At 50.0% G+C, this 16,821-nt stretch overlaps 1 protein-coding gene and 1 pseudogene across 2 annotated transcripts; one reads left to right on the top strand and one right to left on the bottom strand.

The window, feature by feature from the left end:
• Window positions 1–631: 631 nt before the first annotated feature.
• Window positions 632–8,996, top strand: ASPRV1 (aspartic peptidase retroviral like 1). The gene has a single exon (XM_082427218.1). The coding sequence runs from the start codon at window positions 1,914–1,916 to the stop codon at window positions 2,691–2,693; it is 780 nt and encodes a 259-aa protein (XP_082283344.1). The 5' UTR covers window positions 632–1,913; the 3' UTR covers window positions 2,694–8,996.
• A 2,666-nt stretch (window positions 8,997–11,662) lies between these two features.
• Window positions 11,663–14,300, bottom strand: LOC309643360 (STARD3 N-terminal-like protein pseudogene; annotated as a pseudogene). Its single transcript, XR_014268623.1, has 2 exons — window positions 13,466–14,300; window positions 11,663–12,923 (listed from the first exon to the last, which is right to left on the bottom strand). The product of XR_014268623.1 is annotated as an STARD3 N-terminal-like protein pseudogene (transcript).
• Between the last annotated feature and the right edge of the window lie 2,521 nt (window positions 14,301–16,821).

Raw genomic sequence — 16,821 nt, forward strand, 5'->3', positions numbered from 1 at the left:
AGACCCACCTGCCCTTGACACCTTCCCACTGACTCCACTTCCCCCTCCTCTGGGCTGCTGGAATGGCATGATGGCCCCACCTCAGCCAGGCAGCTGTGACGAGAGGTGTTGACCCAGCTGCCTCTGTGCTGGCTCACTGTGTCAGGTGGAAGAGACTGACACAGCCGCAGGGACGAAGGGTCTTTCGGCATGGTCAGGGACCCTGGGACCGTCCATAGGCAGGACTGGAGCCAGGGTCCTCTGGAATTGAGCCAGGCACTGGGTGATCGATGGTACAGGCGGCTGGTGAGAAACAGGCTCTGGGCAAGGAAAAACAGCCCAGAGCCACAGGTGTGCCGCTGGTTCTCGCTCCTCTCCTGTGTTCATCTCTCCTGTTTGGTGACGGCACTCAGCCAGGCCTGGAGCCCAGCAAAGAGCACCTGCTGGCCCCGGAGTAAGTTTCTACGAGGCCTGGAGACAGACGGGCACGCGCAGGAGACAGACTTGTGAATGAACCAGCACAGCCACGCTTGCTCAACTGGGAGCGGACACACCAGTGAGGGCCAGAGTAGAGAGCTCCATGGAGGGGCGACATTTGAACGGGGTCATAAATGTGGGCCCCCCAACAGCTCCGGTCACCCTGCACAGGTCCGAGTCAGGCTCCAGCCCTAGGACTCCCAGATCTGCCTTCTGGGCATCCATGGGGTGGCCCGGGGTGGCCCTCCACCCTCCCACCCCCTCCCCCAGCAAGAGGTCCCACGGCCAGCCTCCTCCATCCAAGCCTTCCAGACTCTCACCACTGGCTTTGCCAACATGGCGGACGTTTCCCCCTCTTGGAACACAAAGGAGTGGAATTTCCCAGCTGCTCTTTCCATGAATGACTGGATGAGGGGATGGACTACAGCACCTGGGGAAGGGGCTTTTGGAAGGTTCCTGGAAGGTGAGAGAGGAGGAGCCGTTGGTGGGGCCCACCCAGAGCTAGAGCAGGAGCCCGATTCCGGATTCTGGCACCCACTCCCATAAGTGCAAGATCCGCACCAGCCCACTTCAGGGCCCTAATGTGGGTGCACGGGCCAAGGCTTAGCCCACAAACATGCTGACTCTGAATTAGGTGTGATCAACGAGGGAAAATTACTCTAACAATGGCGTTCATGGAAAATGTGTGTGTCCCCTCATTTGTAAATCTATTTATTTCTGGACATTCTTGATTCTGAGACTCTCTTCCATCTCCCTCTCCAGAGAATCTTACGGGATTCTCTACTTGGTTCAGAACGCATGAGAAACACCTAGCCCTCGCCACACGGAGCAGAAGCGCATAAATGTAAGCTCCTTTCCCTTAACCACTCAGAGGGGTCACTCGAGGTTGATGCAAAGGGGGCTTCTCCAGTCTAGAAGCTGATGCGCCTCTGGTCCCTGCCTCCCCCTTCCTTCTCCAGCTGATGACAAACACCTGGATATCGTAACCTCCTCCTTGTCCTCATCTGTTATTCTGGGACGTAGGCTGGGGAGGGTACCTGAGTAGGCCCCCTCTGACCCAGGCTGGCCTTTCTTGCAATGTGGGTGGCAGGTGCCCGTCCCGATGATGAATGCAGGAGGGTGAGGTACTGATTCTGCTCGATGGACAGGATGCTGGCAGGAGGGTAGGAGGAGCTGGGCGGAGCTTCCAGAACAAAGGCAAATGGGGAGCCCTGGGGGCCCAGGCTAGGCATCAAAAAGGCTCTGCAGAGTGAGCACGCTACAGCAGCTGTCCGTCTCTGCGCCCAGCGGTCGGTCAGACAACCCTCATCTGGTCCCTTCTGCCTGCCCATGGCAAATACCGAGCAACACTTTGCTTAAAGAGGCCTTAGTTCTCCAGCGTGATTGCACCAACGCTGCTCTGTGGCTTTCTCTACCTGGTGTGGGTTGCTGCTGCAGTTCCAGAGGAAAGCAGAGGGATGGCCGGGAGTGGAGCCAGGAGCCGGGAGGGCCGCCGGGAGCATGCCTTTGTCCTGGAGCCTTTTGATGGAGCCGATGTGGCCCCGCACCTCTGGCTATACCGCTTTGAGGTCATCAGTGACCTCAACCATTGGGACCACGCCACCAAGCTGAGGTTCCTGAAAGAGTCCCTCAGGGGAGACGCCCTGGAGGTCTACAGTGGACTCAATACTGAGGACCAGGGGGAATACGGGGCTGTGAAAGAGACCCTCCTGAAGACCTTTGGGGGACCCGGGGCGGCCCACAGCTACCAGCCCAAGGAGATCCTCTTTGCCAACAGCATGGGTAAGGGCTACTACCTCAAGGGGAAAATTGGCGAAGTGCCCGTGAGTTTCCTGGTGGACTCTGGGGCCCAGGTCTCCGTGGTCCACCCGAGCTTGTGGGAGGAGGTCACCGATGGCGACCTGGATACCCTGCGACCCTTTGAGAATGTGGTGAAAGTGGCCAACGGGGCTGAATTGAAGATCCTGGGTGTCTGGGATACAGTGGTGTCCCTGGGCAAGCTGAAGCTGAAGGCAGCTTTCCTAGTGGCCAACGCAAGTGCGGAAGATGCCATCATTGGGACTGACATGCTCCAGGACCACAATGCCATCCTGGACTTCGAGCATCACACGTGCACACTGAAAGGGAAGAAGTTCCGCCTTCTGCCTGTAGGAGGGTCCCTGGAAGACGAGTTCGACCTGGAGCTCATAGAGGAGGAGCCCTACTCAGAGGAGGGGCGGCAGCAGCTCTCCTATTGAGAAGCCCCCTTTGCCTCACCCCCCCAGATATTGGCGGGAGGACCCACCACGGTGGAGGGGAAGGGCACATATCCTCAGGGGGTCACTCGGCTTGGCCAGCCCTCTTAAACCAACCCTCGCCCTCCTGCTCCTCCTCCCTCTGCAGGGGCCTTAATCTGCCCCTGATGGGGGAGGCTTCCATTGGAAAAGGAACAGGTGAGGGAGAGCAGGCTGGCTTTCTTGGGGAGGGGGGTGGGTCCTTGTGGTTGTCAAGCTGCTGTTGGTGGCAAAGACTCAGAGGCTAGAAGAAGGTTCCAAGAAGGCTAGAAATGATTATCTTTGGGAGAGGACTGGGGGACGCCTTCAGGTTCCCTGAGATGTGGCTCAATCACCTTTGGGCCCAGGTAGCCTGTCTCGGCTGGGTTGGGTCCTGGCTGCAGGGTCCTTACAAGCAAGACCCAGCCCTCATGGTGTGGGTCACAGCTGCCCTGGGATTCTTCACTGTTGGGTCTTCCCACCTGCACAATGTGTGTTTCCTTCTGTTATTTGCTTCGAAACCCATTGAGCCTTGTGCCAATAATTCATTACTTCAAAAACGAATAAAGGTTGACTCATGGGAAAACCATGTAATGTGCTGATTGGGGATGAATGGAATGGATGTGAGAGGGTGGGGAAAACAGGGAGTGAATGGAGAAGAGAAGGAAGGTTCAAGTATTTACAGAGGGTCTCGCTTGGAGATATAAGAGAATACATACACAGTGACGATATATCTTGGATTTTCCAAGACAGCCTCAATTTCAAATATCTTGACTTATTCCCTCCATAATTCTTGTCATTTCTAATCTAATCATGATTCCTCTAATCATTACAAACTACAATATTTTAGTATCCAAATCGCCTCTTATAGCCAAGAGTGACCCTATAGTTGTGGTCTTGATTGGGGGTTGGAAAATTATGGTTATTGTAAACAACTGAGAAAGTATCTGCCTGCGAAATAGGTTCTTACAGCCACCTGGGATCCGGGACTTGGAGGCAGAAAGCAAGGCTGGGGGCCAGGTGTTAATCTGCATGGGGTGCCCAAGGGCATCTGGAGGGTAGAGGGGGCGGGGCAGCGGGAGGACATTCCAGATCCAGAAAATGGGGTCATCCCTCTTAAGGGCCTACCTCATATTTGCTTCCAAGTTCCTGCCCCTCTCTCTAGAACTCAGCAAGGCTGGGAATCTGAAGACTCCCTGGTCCGAAGGGAGACGAAGGGTGCAAAGCTTCAAGACCTTTTGATGGGAGGCAGGAAGGGCACCTTCCCTTCATGAGGGTGGAATGAGCTTCTCCTGGGAGTTTCCACCTGGACATCCCTGAGGGAGAGAGAAACAGCCTGAGTGGGAACCAGAGGTGGGGACGAACCTTCTTCTAAGAAGCCTCTGGGGACTTGACCTTGAACCTATCTGAGCCGAGAGTGGCTGCTTGTCCCTCGGATTCCAGCTATGATTCTCCTGGGAACGGAGGCAACGCTCAGCCCCTAATCCCTTTGATTACTGAAGCCCCTTCCCTGGGCAGCCCAACATCTTAACGGGAATTAGCTCCATCAGCCCCAGGGCACGTGGGGCCACAGGCATTCCTGGATCAGGAGGAAGTCTTTCCCCAGGAACTCGAGGACTGGAGAAGGGGCAGCCCAGCCAGAGGCCTCGGCTTGCAGGGGAGAAGGAGAAGTGGAGAAGGGGGTGGTCTCGTGGCATCCAGGTCCCCCATGCCCCTTCTCAAATTTGGTTTTCAACCCCTAACAAATGCAGCTTCTCTCCTAGGCCAAACTCTCCCCCCAGGGGACAACGTAGGTGGCACCTCCCTGTGACCTGGCTAGGTCCTTCAGATCCTAGCCTCCTGCTGGGCTGAAGGAGGGAGGGGAAAGAGTGGGTGGGAGGTGGACAGGGGAACGGGGTGCCAGGCCAGAATTTCAGGGCAACACCCAAGTTGTCCCCTCCCTGCAATTCCCCACGCAGACAGGGTGCCGAGCCCTGTCCTGGGTGAACAGGATCAGGGTGACCTGTGTCCCAGCCACAGAGACCCTCCCTGCCCTGCTCTGAGTGAAGAGAGTGTCTGACCACCAGGCTCTCAGCCAGCTCTCTCTCCTGGAGTTAAGTGAGCGCCTGGTGTGAGCCCAGCCAGACTGACACATCATGGCACAGGCCCCCGGGGAAGAAGGTACTAAAGTGGCGGTTCTTACCTGGAGACCAGAGTGAGACAAGACAGGTGCTGCGTGTGTGTGTCGGGGGGCGGTTCCCAACGCAACTGTGTGCAGGGAACCCGAGGTGCAGGATGGGGACGCTGCTCTCCTGGGAGCAGAGTGTCAAGGGGGAGGGGGAGGCTGGCGAGCAGCCAGGTAAAGCGGGCTTTGGCCACAAGTCACAGAGGGCTGGACCCCTGGGTGGGGAGTTCGCACCTGACTCGCACACAAGTGTTTGAACAGTAAAGGAGCGGGAAGATTCACCTGGCTTCTGGGTATAGGATAGAGTAAGGCAGCAGCAAAGAAGGCAGCTTGGAAGCCATGGCAGTATTCAGACTGAGGGTCTGAATTTGAGATGACAGATAGGAGGAGACAGATGGCTAGCAATGATGTGAAGGTCTAATCCCGCTGCCCATTCGAATCACCTGGGAAGATCAATTAGAGATGCCTCTTCTGGTGGTCCTGAAGTGCAGCCAGGCTCGAGAACACCTGGTCTTAATCCCAGCTGTATCCACCCCCTTGTGACCCAAAGTGTGATCCCTGGACCAGCAGAGAGGCAGCGACAGCATGACCTGGGAGCTTGTTAGAAATGCAGGATCTCATCCCCACCCAGACATGCAGCAGGACCTGTACTGAACAAAATCTCCAGGTGATTCTTACTCACACAAATGTTTGAAAATCCCTGGCCTAGAACATTCTGATACCTCTAGTTAAGGGGCAACTCATGGTCCCCACCAGACATACTCTTTAATAATGACCACCTTACACTAAATGACTACTAATTCCGCCAACTGTGCTAGATAATTCTTCATGCTTTTATCCAGCAAACATTTATTTATTTTTAAGCTTTTGTTTTGCTGTAACTCCAGACTTACTGAAAAACTGCAAGAGTAGTACGAAGAATTTCCATATATGGTTCACCTACTTTCTCCAAATATTAACATTTTACCAATTAACTTTATCATTCTCTCTCACATTCTCCATATCTAGATGTATATGAACTGTTTGAAAATTGCAAATATGATATACCTGTACCTCTAAATACTTTAGTGTTTATTGCCTAATAAACAAGGAATTCTCTTATATAACCACAACACAAGGATCAAAATCAGGAAATTAACATTGACATAATATTACTATTATCTAATCTACAGACCTTATTACGTCTTCCCGATTATACCAATAATGAGCTTTATAGTGAAAGAAAACAATTGTTTTCTGATCCAGGATCCCATTCAGCCACGTAGCATTTAGTGGTCATGTCTCTTTAGCAACCTCTAATCTGAACAAGTCCTCAGTCTGTCTGTGTCTTTCATAACCTTGACATTTATGAAGAGGCCTGGTCAGTTATTTTGTAGAATGAGAATCTACATTTGGGTGACTCTGATATTTTCTCAGGATTAGATTCAGGTTATGTGTTTTGGGCAGGAATACCCAAAAGTGATATTGTGTCCTTCTCAGTGGATCATATCAGGAGGCATGGGATACCTATTTGTTCCATTACTGGTGGTGTTAACTTTAATTAGTTGGTCAAAGTGGTGCCTGCCAGGTTTCCCCCTGTAAACTGCATGTATTTTCCTGGTATAATTTTTTTATTAATTAATTAATTTATTTATTTTTGGCTGTGTTGGGTCTTCGTTGCCAAGCACTGGCTTCTTCTAGTTGCGGCGAGCGGGGGCTGCTCTTCGTTGCGGTACACGGGCTTCTCACTGCAGTGGCTTCTCTTGTTGCGGAGCTTGGGATCTAGGTGTGCGGGCGTCAGTAGTTGTGGTGCGCAGGCTTCAGTAGTTGTGGCGTGCGGGCTTCAGTTATCTGTGGCATGTGGGCTCAGTAGTTGTGGCTTGCGGGCTCTAGAGCGCAGGCTCAGTAGTTGTGGCGCACGGGCTTAGTTGCTCCGCGGCATGTGAGACCTTCCTGGACCAGGGCTCGAACCCGTGTCCCTTGCATTGGCAGGCAGATTCTTAACTAGTGCGCCACCAGGGAAGTCCCCTTCCCTGTGTAATTAATGAGTATCTTCTGGGTTGATGCTCTGAAACTATATAAGTAGCCTTTCTCATCAGTCACCCACTAGATCTGTTGATGATCCTTGCCTGCCCATGGTGATTTTGTAATTCTACCCTTCTACATTTGTTAGCTGGCACTCAACTCTAAAGAAGAGTTTTCCCTTCCTGTTTGTTTATTATTTATTTATATAATTGTAGACTCACAGACTCTTGTTTTATTCACTGAGTTATACTCTGTTACTATCATTATTTATTTTGATGCTCAAATTGTTTTAAATTTGGCCTTGGGAAACCCTTCAAACTAGTTTCTGTCTTCTTGGGACATGTCCCCACCATCATCTGAACCCTTCTTTATTTTCTGTCACAAGATGTTCTAGGTTCATCTTGTACCTTCCCTGTACCACCCCTGAAATTGGCCATTTCTCCAAGGAGCCCTGGTTCCTTTTGGTGGAGTCTGGTATTTAGAAACTGGGATCTGGGGGTTGGGTGTGCTTATTACTACTAGGGTGTCATTACTCCTAGATCCTCTCAGTGGTCAGAAAAAAATATAGTACATCTATGTATGTTTCTGTATCTATCTGTATACATACTCTCTCCATATATTTGTATTTCTATATATTTAACATATGAGTTCATACTGAATCTCCAATTCCAACGCAGCATCACAGGGTTTATTCTAATCTTCCCCCTTTCCGTATTTGCAACTTCTTTCTCCAGTGAGAAACCTGACTCCAGGTTACTTATTTGCTCTACCCTCAATACCCAGAAAGTCGTTTCAGCATTGCTAACTCATAGCCTATGAAAAACCAACCCAGAAGCAACCAGTTATTAATCACCTACCCAGTGCCAGGTGTGGGTGGGCCTTGGCAGCAAATGAACTTTCATAAACTATGAAATCAGACTGAAGTTATCATAAGGAGAGCTAAGGCTCCCAGGTATGCTTAGGTGCCAGTCTATTGTTATTACTTTACCTTGAGGACACAGTGTGTCCATCAGGAGGGCAGCTGGAGTCAGAGACCAAAGGCCACAAGTCCGTCTCTTGTGGCATGCTGAGGGAGTGGCCAGCCTCAACGTCCCAGACAGGTGACCTGGCCTGCCCACCTGATCCTCAGTCCCCGAGGAGACACTGAGGCAGCTGTCAGAGCTGATGCCGCCACAAGTTCCAGTCCCGTCCGGCACTGTCCTGGCCAGAGCCCACTGTTGCCAAGCAACCCTGCGTAATGAATGTGGCTTCCTTGGCTGGGCCACAAAGAGGGTGAACCCTGGTCTGGCCACTCTAGCCACCCACTCCACCCAGCTGTTGTTTCTCACTGTGGGCTCATAAATCGGTTCTCAAGTTCTGACTGCTCAGATTCTGTGGGCCAGCCTCCCCCAAGCCTGGATGGGGGTGAATTCTCCACCTGTCGCCTGTGGGGCTCGCCTGGGGCTGGCCTTGCCCTGCCCCTTCTCTCTGAGCTCCCGTTAGAGCGTCTTCCAGTCCTGGGAAGTGTGTGAAGTGAGCCTTGCCTCTAGGGGTTTACAGTCTGAAGAGGGAGGCCGCCAGGCAAAGGAACCCTGGATCTTACAGTGGCCCGGTGTCACGTCCCCTCCTCACTCCCATCTGTGCAGGGGCAGAGGGAGGGTCACGTGGTGGGGCTGAGGGCCAGGAAGGGTTCCACAGAGGAGGTCTTTAAGCTGAGTCTCAAAAGACAAATGGTTGCTTCCCAAGAGGATGCAGTGCAGAGGGAGAAATGTGAAGGGAGGGAGGGAGGCAAGCCGGGCTGGTGCCGGCTAACGGGGTGACTGGGGCAGGGGAGACGGAGGGCCAGGTGGGAGGGGCCTGCACGGCCTTGGAGGAAACTCCAGAAGGCCAGGGATAGCCAACGCCGGATTTCTTCACCTCTAAGAGGCAATCAGTTCAAAAGTGCATTATAAATGTAATACTTTTTGGAGAAAGAAAAAAATCAACCCTGTTAGCATTAATGTATGCACCAACGGTATATCCTGACTTAAAAAGCAGTAAAACGTGTTTGTGGCGGATTGGGGGGGGGGGAGGGGTGGCTGTGGGTCCTTAAGTAGAGAAAACACGTGACTTCATCTCAAGTACCAACTCAGACCCATGCAGCTGCCTGATGGGACGTGCTGCACAGTATCCTGGGACTGTGTTCAGACACGGCCAGGGAGGTGCTGTGATCGATTAGTGCTGTCTGCCCTGGGAGCAAGTGTGGAGAATAAGCACCTGCCTCCTCTGCTGTGTGCAACCAGGGGCTCTTCAACCTTAGGTAATGGGAAGGCAGGGAGGTGACACGATGACATCTGTATTTGTAACACACCTGAGCCTCTCCACAAACTCAGAGATGTGCGAGAAATGTCATTAAAAAAATTTTTTTTTCCAAAATTAAAGCTAATTATGTCTAACTCTGAGCTCCCATTCAGCCAGGCTCTTAAGACAGTCACTCTCAGTCATTTTGGGGGCATTTCCTGCTCTGGATTGGGGAAAGGTCCCAGGACCTTATGTGGCACTGAAGCATGGAGGGGAGGGAGGCTGCGGGTCATAGATGCCCATGTCTCCGTCCACAGGATCCCTCTAGGCCACGTGACTGTACTGCTGGTCACGCAGTGACCGTCACGCAGTGTACGGTCGTACAAGGGGCCTGGGGTCCTGCCTTCCTAGGGACACCAGGCAGCCGCTCCCTGTGATGTCTTATCACTTCTCAGGATGAGGCTGCTGAGTGGTGTGTGGTGTCTCTCCTCTCCAGGACTGGCTACTGTCTGGCCCCTGTCCAGTGAGATCTGTCCTCTTCATCTCCTCTCACTCACCCTGAGGCCACCCCACACCTCCCATCCTGGGCCCTCCAACGAACATATCATCCTCGTGGGTTTGGGCAGGTACAGAAGACGGGAGGGGAAAGTATCTTCCGTCTTACAGGCAACACTGGCTTTTGGCCCAGGGACGTAAGAGAGCCCTAAAAGCCCCGGCTACTTGACTGAGACGGAAGAATCAGGAGCAAAAGCACACGTTGGTATTTTCCTGTTCCACAGCCCACAGGTAGGGCGCAGGGAATAAGACAGGGTCAAGGGAGGTTGTGTGGTGGGGATTTCGTGCTGCTCGGGTGCTGGCTGACGAGGCTAAGCAGGCTCAGGAGGGAAGGGGGCCGATTCCCAAGGTAACAAGGAGGAGGAACCAGCAGGACTTGGGGACCTCAGTTATGGGGTGTGAGAGAGGGACAAGTCTAAGGCAGCAGTTCTCAGCTGGGCCCAGTTTTGCCACCAGGGCACATTTGGCAATGTCTGAAGACCAGTTCGGCTGTTACAACTTTGGGGGGTGGGGAGGTTGCTAATGGCATCCTCCAGTGCACGTGACACCTCTCACCCCACTCCCAGCACAGAATTCCCCAGCCCCAAATGTCAGCAGTGCCGAGACTGAGGGACTGGGCCTGACGTGACTCATCGGTGCTGATGTGGCCATTTCTTTCTAAATTTCACGAAACCCCTGCAATGTAGGTTTTATCCCCATTTAACCGATGGGGAAGTTGAAATTGGGAAAAATTAGTCTGCCCAGCGTTGCTCTAATGGTAAGTGATTGAACTGAGGTTGGTGTTGAAGCCTGCCTGACTTTAGAGTGTTCAATTCAGTCCACCGGAGCGGTTTGGACAAAGATTTGGCTAAAATGAGTTTAGGTTGTTTGCATTTATTATAAATAGAGCAAGGCAAAGTGGGTGAAAATGAATTTGAATAGCTGAAATGACCAACAAAGAGGTCTTCATTAACTAAACAAGTGTATAAGGTATTTGCAAAACTCATGAACATGTTAACTGTGGTTGGAAACATTCATTGTTTTTATCACATTTTTTTATGAAAAGAAATTCACAAAAATCATCAAACAAGTAGAGGAGAAATATTGGCTGAAAAAAAATTAGGAGGGGAAAAAAAACCCTAAAACCTTACCAAAATTCCATAACCATTTTTTGATTGTTGCTTATTATTGCTTGATGATTTTTTCATTGTTTAAATTCCTTTTAGTGTTTTTTTTTCTTTCCTTTACAAAAGCAGTAGTGCTCATTATAGGAAAACCAGAAAATTAGGTCAATCCAAAAAAATATAAAGAAACATCATGAAGAACCCTGCACCCACTCACCCTCCCTAGGTCAAATGTGGCATATTTTTCCAGACCTTTCTCTATAGACATTCATATGGATGTATTTTCCTTCATTCTTTCTCTTTCACTCTCTTTTCCTTTTCAAAAAGGAAATCCTCGTTTTTCCTTTTTAGCAAAAATAGGATTATGTGGTAATTTCTGTTTTGTAAATTCCCATACTGTATTTGGCCAATTCCCTATTTTTGGAGACTCAGATTATTTCCAACATTTTGCTGCTACAAACTGCACAATACAGTAATGAAAAGGAACGTACTGCGACCACACGACACACACAAACCTCACAGCCATACTGTTGAGTGAAAGAAGCCAGACCCAGACATGTACGGTGTGATTCCATTTATAAAATATTCTAAAACCAACAAGTAAAACTAAACTACAGTGGGTACAGATGTCTCCTCAGGAGGCAAAATTATAAAGACAAGAAAGAATGTGATTAGGGCAGAAGCGGGGTTGTCCTGTCCCTTTGGGTTATGAGAGTTCTGTGTCAGGAAGGGCATTTAGGGGTGCCTGGGGGCTAGCAGCGTCCTGGTTCTTGACTGGGTGGTGTTTATAATAATTTACTATGCAGCACATTTATGTTTTATGTACTTCTATCTGTATGAGTGACATTTCACAATAAATTTTTTTTCCATTTTGATATGTTGGATTTTATTACCTTTTAAAATTGTACAAATAGTGCATGTGCATGAGTTAAAAAAACACAAGGGAAATGTAAGGAGTTAAAAAAGAAAGACAAAAGGAATCCGAGACATGAAACAAAAAATTCCATTCTGCAAGTCAAAATAAAAAGATATTTTGCATACTAAAAAAGTCTTATTCCAATATATTAAGAAGTCCTTTGATCAGGAACACAGCACAAGACTTTCTGCAACTATTCATTGACAGATCAGACTCAGTCTCACTGAATACAGGATGGATCATGACATTATCTTACCAGCCACAGGCAGGTGACTAAAATGTATGTGGAGATGGTACCATGTCTGTGAGGTATTACAATCAATAAATTCTTTATTAGCCGTTCAGTAACGTCAGCAGTGGATGTCACCATTTCAACCTTCAATAGGGAGACCCCCAGTTCCGGTCCTTTTTTTCCCTCTGGTGACTTTCAGTGAAGGTTTTTCACATTTAACAGAAGTCTCACTCATAGTTCTAAAAGTGGTTTTTCACTGTCCTGCTTTTCCTCAGCTTCGTTTTCAGATCCTGCTTTGGATCCAGGAGGAGAATAAAACTGACCATCAGAAAGACCACCAGGTATCAGTGCTGCCCTCTCCGGGGCATCCTGAACTCTCAGGAGTCTGTTTTCTTCTTCTGCCTCTTGAGGTAACACCTTGAAATCCAGGAACCACGTCTCGATCCAGGCAAGGATGAAGGAAATGATGGGCAGCACGTAGCCAAAGCCCCTTGACAGAAAAGCTTTGAGAGGATCACTTTTGCTAGTAAAAGGGCACTGGTCACTGCTGTCGTCAACGCTATGGCCCACCAACGGTGCAGTCTGCACACAGCATATGCAAGTATTAACACTTTAGATCGAAAAACTGCCAAAAAAAATATATCAAAATAAGAAGAGTAGTAGTCATACTGCACCACCTCTTTCTCTAACGTGTTCTCAATACCTCCATTCACATTTAACTCTATGACCCACAGTAACGTTACAAATAAGAGGTCAAAGGTGACAAACAAACAGAAAGTCCTCCTGACGTCAGATATGCCTTTCTTTTCCCTTCCTTCATAGGACTCAATCCTGGCCATGAGTTGAGTGGGGTTGATGGAATGGACGTCTGCGCAGGGAAGCGTGCGAGCTCTGACCCCCCATGAGAGCGTTCTCCATGTCTTCTGGCAGGGGGTTCATCCTGCAGGAGGGTTAAAGGAGTCTCTCTCCAGCTCCACCATCCCTAGAGAGAAGAGATCTCATCAGGTGGTTCCGGGCCGGCTGCCCTAGGCTGCACAATAACTTTTTTTAAATGAACAGAATTAAAAGAAATAGCTAAAATATTAACTAGAAATTTAAAGCAGAGAGTAAAACTATTCTGAAATTTAAGCAAAATACTTGAAAAGGCACAAAAGGATGCACTCCACTTGCGTGCTACATCAAAATTCCAATGTTTGAAAAGTAAGGTGGAGTATATTTTTTTAGACCAAATTGTCCTTCGGGCTGAATTGTTTTCCTCTCACCTTGTTCTCAACCAAATTGTTTTCTTTCAGATTGGCTTTTGTTTTTGACCAAGTCATCTGGATTATTCTAAAGCTCAGGCATTTTCCGTGACCCTCATTATGCTGCCTTCACACAACTCTGATGGTGATGAAGTTCTTAATGTGCAGTAGAAGCCTCACTCCCTGTGTCTCACCATCTGTCCTTGGGGCATATGACATTGGAGACTACTGTCTGCCTCAGCTCTGAGCCAGAAGTTCGCCTCTTATTCATTTACTCACTCACCCATCCATCTATCCATCCGTGCTTCTATCCTTCCATCCATCAATGTGGGTCACTGAGTGCCCACTGCATGCCAGACACTGGCCTTGGTGTTGGGGCAGAGCCGCAATGGAGAGTTCAGCCTCTGCTCTTGCACAGCTGCATTTGAATACCAAACAGACAAAAAGACGATTTGTCCTGTGGTGATAAAGAGAAATGAAACAGCGTGAGGGGGATAGTGGATTGAAGTGATGGGGGATGTGCAATTTTATGCTGAGGGGGTCAGGGAGGCCTCACGGATAAGGTGATGTTTGCGCAGAGACCTGAGTGAAGGGAGGTGGCCGGGAGAGCATTCCAGGCAGGAGTAGCGAGTGCAGAGGCCCAGCCCATAGGCCAGGGCGGGTGGAGCAGAGTGAGCGAGGGGTAGGGCGGTAGGACCTGAGCTCGGGCAGGGTGGCCAGGGCCAGATCAGGTGGAGACCCGCCACTGACGAGACATAGACGTGCTGCTGAGCTGGATGGAGAGCCACAGGAGGGTTTGGGCCAGCGAGGAAGGCTGAGATCTGATGTCTCTTTTAAAAGAGTCATGGATGCGGGTTTGGGGAGAGCCTGGGGTGGGGTGAGGGCAGCAGAGCCAGGGAGGAAGCTTTGCTGGGCCCAGTGCTGTCTGGAGCCCTGAGACCCCATCCCGGGGCCCCTCCTTGCTCTGCTTTGCCCTACGGGCCTCTTCATGTAACCTAGGGCCTTTGCTCTGGGGTGGCCCCTTCACTCTGGAGACTTGGCATCGAACCTGCCTGGCGACAGCCCCTCTGTGACAGGTGCATTCATGGCCGAGTACAGGAGTCTGTACTATCTCTTAAAATGCATCTGTCCAAGGCGCCCCTCACTTCAGCCCGTCAAGAACATTTGGATCCTCATTCTGTCAGGCAGTCTGGGTGCCAGCTTGCTACCTGGGGGTCATCCCAGATGCGGAGAACATGCCAGCCACACCTGACTCCAAGTTCCCGGGGTCCTGTTGAATGGGTCAGGGCTAAGGATAGTGTTCTGTTCATGCCACCTGTCGCTGTCTTGCTGGTCGACCCACGTCCACTCATTTAACCTTGCTGTGGCCACGAGTAATTTGTTAATAAAATCCTGAAATTTGCAGGTGATTTACTTTTTAAAAATATGCACTAGAGCAGATTCCACGCTAGTCCTGTAAGAACGTTATTCTCATTTACTTTCAATCCAAGGAACTTTCTTGAGTTGGGAAGAAAGGGCGGTGTTCCTTCTGCTTCTGACAGGTGACTCAGACCCATGTCGACTCTGCCGCTGCCTCTGTGGAAACCCCCGGAAGAGGAGCCCCAGTTCCTCTAGACAAGGTGCGGTTACCTTCTGCCCTGAGGCAGCTCCCTTCTATACTTTGGCAAGTTTATTTCCGCTACTTAAAGGAAAACACACTCACCTTCCCTCTCCTCACTCTTGACCCTCATAACCTCACCCTTGCTTAGTCAACCTCACTTCCCCCCGCTTGCAAAAGAAAAGACCGGAACGTTTGTCATTATACACAGGCAGTGCTCTTATATGTCCATCCTCCTTGTTCTCTACAAGAGTGGACCTGAAATGACTTCCAAAATTACATACATTGAAATAGGATTTTTTTTTTTTTGGCCGTGTGGCTTGCAGGATCTCAGTTCCCCGACCAGGGATTGAACCTGGGCCACAGCAACGAAAGCCCGGAATCCTTACCACTAGGCCACCGGGGAGCTCCCTAAATAGGAAATTTTAAAAATAAAAATCAAGGTCAGAGAAAAGACTAGGGGGAATTTAGGACACCAATCTACAAATCACAGGGTCTCACATAATTTCTAAAGGTGAGGTGTGCATTTGGCTCTGAGCTTCCTGGCAGCCAGAGCAAGAAGAAAGATGATGTTTCATGATTCACCGTTTCCCTGAGGAAACACACACCCTTTCTTCAGGGAAAGCAATGAGATTCTTGCACTGAGTTCTGAAAGTTTGTTTTGCCCAACATTAAAGGATCTAAGTACGGTGAAGAGAGAGCAGTGTCACCCAAGTCCTGCCCTGATCATCTGTTTCCATTGATGCCTCTTCTAGGCCCCATGCTGTTCCATGCCCTGTGCTAGTCTGCACCTGACCGGCAACTACTTTGACCCAAGCTTTTAACTCCAAAGTTGCAGAGAATGTCACCATCTCTGTAGTTGCTCAGAGTTCACACTTGAAGTGTGGTGTCTTCCTTGATTGTCTGGCTAGAGCGCTAGCTACCTTTGGTCTGAATTGGCTGTTAGAAAGATACATGCAAATGCTGGGACTTGAGGATCCTGCACTCTTTTGATGAGTTCCTTGAAGGTGTAGGCATTTTAGCAAGGCCCTCTCTCAGAGCCACCCCTGCACTGCCTGCTTTCTCTTTGAGAGCTACCCTGCAGGGCTGAGGGGCTTAGGGCTAGCTTTGCCCTTCTGAGTAGCAGCAAGGTGAGGGACCACCAGGAAAACGGCCCCTCCTCCACCCTGTCACCTTCAGTCCCTGAGTCATCCTTTCTCTGCTCCTCCTTTCAGTTTAACCGCTTCCTGACCACAATGTGTTGTCTAAATAGCACAGTCAGAATGACATATCTGAACACTTCCCTACCCTCTCATGTAATTTTCCCTTCCAGGCTGATTTCTTTCTGAAGTCAGAATTTTGTTTCCTGAAAATCTAAGTTACGTTCCCAACACTCCTGCAGCTTCTCTCCTTGCTAGTGAAATAACCATAATTGCTCACAGGCATTAAATGTTTCCTGGCCGTCAGGCACTGGGCTTTCCATACTTCATCTCCCTTAATTCTCCCAAAGAGACTCAGGAAGTAAATACTCTTATTATCCTCACTTTACAGACCTGGGAAAATAGAGCCCATGACACTTGCCCCAGGTCACCCAGAGAGGAAAGGCTGGAGTTGGCTTTGGCCTGTGGCTCCATCCCACCAGAGTGTGTGTGCTTGACTGTCACCCAGGACACCCTTCTGGGGTATCTAAGGGACACAGCGCTCCCCCTAAGGATCTCTCCTTCCACTTGGCCAGCCCACTCGTCTTTGTTGATCAGAATTAGCTCCAGCGCTTCATGAAAACATCATCTCCTACCTTCTGTGCGCTGCGAATATCAGCAAGGCCAGGCAGGAGTCGGTCAGACGTTCTGTTTGTAACTAAATGAACTTTCCAGCAGACGGATGTTGGGTCTCTCATCCCACTGGCCCCTGTGCAGGGCTGGGGACTGCCTCCAGGTGTGACCCAGCCTGGCATCTGGGTGGCCAACAGGGTTGGCTGGGCTGGTGTGTTTCTCCCTTTTCTCTGTCCCCTCGGCCCTCCAGGTGTCTTCTCTCCCGGGTCACGGTTTCCCTGAAGGTAGACA

The sequence above is a fragment of the Balaenoptera physalus genome (assembly GCF_965194825.1).
Source record: "Balaenoptera physalus genome assembly, chromosome: 15".
In the NCBI taxonomy this organism is placed as follows: domain Eukaryota; kingdom Metazoa; phylum Chordata; class Mammalia; order Artiodactyla; family Balaenopteridae; genus Balaenoptera; species Balaenoptera physalus.